This window comes from Octopus bimaculoides, chromosome 4, assembly GCF_001194135.2.
Source record: "Octopus bimaculoides isolate UCB-OBI-ISO-001 chromosome 4, ASM119413v2, whole genome shotgun sequence".
Classification (NCBI taxonomy): Eukaryota; Metazoa; Mollusca; class Cephalopoda; order Octopoda; family Octopodidae; genus Octopus; species Octopus bimaculoides.
The window spans coordinates 26,285,146-26,290,109 of record NC_068984.1 but is presented as its reverse complement, the minus strand read 5'-3'; the positions used below and the strand labels follow the sequence as shown (position 1 = coordinate 26,290,109).

General features: G+C 35.6%; 1 protein-coding gene across 1 annotated transcript in view; it reads left to right on the top strand.

Annotated features, from left to right (window-relative positions):
• Positions 1 to 46: 46 nt before the first annotated feature.
• The window catches only part of LOC106868014 (motor neuron and pancreas homeobox protein 1), a 222,274-nt gene continuing 217,356 nt past the window's right edge, over positions 47 to 4,964 (top strand). Inside the window, exon 1 of the mRNA XM_052966993.1 lies at positions 47 to 2,535. Coding sequence (XP_052822953.1) covers positions 1,854 to 2,535 — 682 coding nt within the window. The 5' untranslated portion in view covers positions 47 to 1,853. The remainder of the gene's footprint in view (positions 2,536 to 4,964) is intronic.

Here is a 4,964-nt window from a genome sequence, read left to right as displayed (position 1 = left end):
GCGAAAAGAAAATATCTGGATACACACACACACACACACACACACACACACACACACACACACACACACACACATACATGCACAAGACACACGTATGTGTAGGTGAGCGTCTGTTTATATATGTGCGGATAGCCTGAGGGATATCTATCTTTACCGTTCTCCCACTGTGATGATTGCAGATAAACAAGAAGGCTTTCCCATAATCACAAGGATGAGGAGGAGAAGTCTTATGCTTTTAACAACATTACGCACCCTTCTATGATAAAGAAGAGTTTTATTTTATATTTTATCCGTCATTTCTATTTTTAACATTTTTTTTTTTTCCAAAAAAAAAGAAAACGCATTTTACTGAAAGTTTTTTCGGAAAGTTTTTGTTTGTTTTTTGTTGTTTTTTTTTCACACTCGTTGCTACCTCGTATTTCTCTGAAACCGATATCACTGAATAATAATTTTACAAACTCGGAACCGACAAGTTTGATGGCACCAAACACAGATGTCAATGATGTTTATTACTACAAGTACCTGTTCACATGTACGATGTTGCTATTTCTTAGCTTGCGTACTTGCACATAAGTTTCCATAATCGTTTGCGGAATAAACAACCACGTACACACACACACACACACACATTTAGCCTGTTTCAACCTGGTTTGACACTTGTAAGGTAACAAACAGATTTACTTACAAACCATCTTTTATTTTAGTGTTATTTATTGATTTTAACTTCATTAAAAAAACACCATTTACATTCATCATTAAACAAATAACCTCACAATCATACGCACATACATTCGTAAAATCGAAACATTCACAATCATTTCATATTTTGCATATTTATTACTGTAAATAATAATAGTATCATTATTATTATTATTATTATTATTATTATTATTACAGCTGCTGCTGTTGTTTTTATAAGTCAGGAAGTTTCATATGTTTGTTTGTTTGTTTTTTTATTGTATTTATTAAGAAAAGTTTGAAATTCTTCGAATGCATACAAACTACTCTTGTGTTTCCATATATTTCTGTGCTTCTCTGTGTACATAACTGTATGTATATATATATATATATATATATATATATATATATATATATATATATGTACTGCTGTGTCTCTAAATGTTTGTATATGTAAGAGTTAAGGTTTCTATGCATGAATCTCGGTTGGTTTAAGATTGGCGGAATCATCATTTCAAATATGTAAACAACACTAGTAGCAGCAGCAACAATAACAAAAACAACAGCATACTCTATTCAGACAGAAATTGCTTCACATAACATTCTTTTACTGGTAATTCTGATTTGCGTGTTTGTGTGCGTGTGTGTATCTGTACGTCTGCTTGTCTGTCATTACATATTTATATATATTTATTTATATTTACTCACATAGATGCATGCCTACGTATAAATACATGCACATGTACATACATACACACACACACACACACACACACACACACACCCACACACACATACACACACAACACTAAATGTAAATACACATTTTAATAAACATGCATGTGCGAGTATGTTTTACTTTTATTGAGGAATATAGTTTTGAATTTAAAACTACTACGATACTTGTGTAAAAAAAATATATAGATACATGAATATATACAAACGTTCATAAACACATTTATAAATACATACATACGTACGCACTAACATATATAAATATATGACGTGTGTGGTATTATGTATGTATTTATATTTATATATGATTAATTCCATAGTTATTATAAGTTATAATTTATCATAGATTTTTAATATATTTGAAAAGGAAAAATATACGTGCCTAATAAGTACACACACACAAAAAAAAACATAAATACATTCAAATATTGCCTTAAGAAATGGATCAACGGATGTACGGAATGAATGCCCCGGCACTGCACCATTATCCCGCCACATTCCCAACGACATATGGTTTGGCACAGTCTTTCCAAAGACAAACGCCGTTTTCTTCCATGTACGGAGCTGCTGGACTGGGAAACAGTGGACTTGGATATTCAGCTCACCAAGCAGCATCCGAATGGGGTTTCCACCATGGTACGTCAAACTTATCCATGAACCTGAACGGAGGACTTAACGGGAGTTGTGCAGCGGCCGCGGCCGCGAACTTTTTATCGTCAAGAGACTCGGTGGTGGCACAGGAGTACTTTACAAATGCCGCCAACTCAGCGTCGCAAGTGGCCGGACCGCTGTCCTCCGTGATGACAGGAAGTATGCTGTCGACGGTGAAGAGCATGACCAACGGTGGTGTCGGTGGCGGAGGAGGCGGTGGTGGTGGAGGTGGAGGCGGTGGAAACGGTGCAAGTGACGGTGGAGGCGGCGGCAGTGGTGGTGCCGGTGGTGGTATTGGCTCAGGTGTCGCTGGACACGTTTCTGGACATAGCATCGTTGGTGGAGGTGCCAATTCTGTACCGTATTGTGATTCCATCAATTCCTCCAGTTACGCCACCCCTTTCTCCGCCATCCACCCCGTTTCATTAGCCATGCAATCAGCCACAACCAACATCACATCAAAAACATCAGGTAAGCAAAATACTATATTGATTTATTAATTATCTATTGATACCCTCTGTTAATTCTGTTCTGGTCGTTCATCATATATGCCCATCAAATTCTCTTACCCTTTTATTCATTTTATCTGGACTATATATTCATTGGTCACCTTTGATGTTTATGGTTGCATGTAGTGATAAATGTCACCCTTCAAAAGATACACCATTATAAGAGATGTTGTCTATGTGACAAGACTAAAAAATGACAAATTATAATGTTACTTTAGTAACAGAAGTTGTAATAAAAAGATTTTAAATAACAATAAGTATTGCCATAATAACTTGTGATGATAAAATTGTAGATGGCAGTAGATGTTTTCATAGAAACTTACAATGACAAAACAATTTTAAATGACAATATATATTGCAATATCTGGATATGGTCGAATGAGTTAATGTCTATCATAGATATTGCAATAGTGACAGATGCTTTAGTAGCAGGTGTAGTAATAGAAATGGTTCTTAGAATTTCAATGGAGAAACACGTTTGTGAGACAATAACACACAATGAGATAATGTCTCTAAATTGCTGCAAATATCACCAATAAAAAATGGTACTGCTTTTAAAGTAAGATTATAGAATTCAGTTGAGGAAAGGATGAAATGTTTCTATGACAACAGGTATAGTGTGCTACAACATACGTTCTTTAAGCTCTTCTGTCGTTTGATTATATTACACCAAATATTAGAAATCCTTATTCTTGACTTCAGTACGATTGAAATCTTGGAGGCGATGTAACCGGCTGCTTCTTCTTCCTTAACTTGTGACCATGAGTCTATTTTGGTAACCGTAATTTCACGCTAAAAGAGTACATACACCAATAAAAGAATTGCTAATTACCAATATTATGGATAGGGCGAAAGAAACAGTCCGACAAAACAAGCCTCAATCATGTTTGATTATCTGTTAATAAATAGCTACTACATATCATTTTTATCAATTATCCCCAGGAGAACAAAATGACTGTCAGATTTCATGTCCCCATTCGCCTAAAATTCTTGCATTTTTGTTCGTCCGGAGAAAACACCATAAACCGCCTCATCTATTGTATTTTCCTCGCCATACACTTTTATCAGATAAACCTTTATATTTACAAAATACATTAAATAAGTATGTGTGAGCTGTATCAAGTGTCTATTTTAAAGATTACTCTAAAAGATACTATACTTCAGGACAATATATGTTGCTATTCTGCAGTTACGTTTTACTTTCACTTTCAATGTGGTAGGGTTATTTTCTACTCTGTTTTAAATGTATATGTATGTATGTATGCATGCATGCATGTATTTATATATGTATGTATGTATATATGTATGCGTGCATGTATATGGTTTGTTATGGTTTATATGTATAATTTATAAATGTTCTAAATGGAGTTTCAGCAGAGGTGATGGTGGGGGCATTCTTTCATTGATGATGTGAATTTTTCTTTTCTTTGTTGATAATGTATTTTTCTGGGGTTTTTTAAATTCTACTTGATGGGACTGAAGGCTTTTGCAGGTCCTCATAAACCGGTGAGATTGGTGCCATTAACATTCTTTATTTCTTTTAAACATTCGTAAATCAACACATGTAGGAATAGAATGAGCAAGAAGGGAATTCTAGAGTGATGATTTTCTATGATGAAGGGATTTGTGGTAGGGATTTGTGCGGAGCTTGTGGGTGCTGGACACAAAAAGAAGTGCTGAGAGGAGCAGAAACGAGGAGGAAAAAATTACCGAGCAGCGGTTTTTGTAGAATGTGTAGTTATTCTCATCATTGCAACAATAACAATAATAATTCTTCTAATTTCTGGTCAGCAATTTTAGGGAATGGAGAAAGTCGACTACATTGAGCCCATCATTTGACTGGCACGTTATTTTATCGACCTCGAAAGGATGAAAGGCAAAGCTGACCTTGGCAGCATTTGAGCTCAGAACGTTAAATGCCGATTAGCATTTTGTTCGACTCGCAAACGATTATGACAGCTCGCTGCCGTAATAATCATATTCGTTATTATTAACCTGAAGAATGTTACCTTAGTCTAATAGTTATGCACAGCTGATGCGTTCTTTGCTGTGTTAAACAACATCAACAACAACAACGGTAATAATAATAATAATCCTTTCTGTTATAGGCATAAGGCCTGAAATATTGGGAAAGGGAGCTGGTCGATTACATTGACCTCAGTACTTGACTTGTACTTATTTTATCGACCGCGAAATGATGAAAGGCAAAGTCGATCACGGAGGAATTTGAACTCAGGACGCACAGCATTTTGTCCGGCGTGCTAACAATTCTACCAAGTAATGATAATAATAAACACAACAATAATGATGGTGGTGGTTGTGATGATGATGATGATGATGATGATGATGATGATGATGACGACGACGACGACGACGACGACGACGACGACG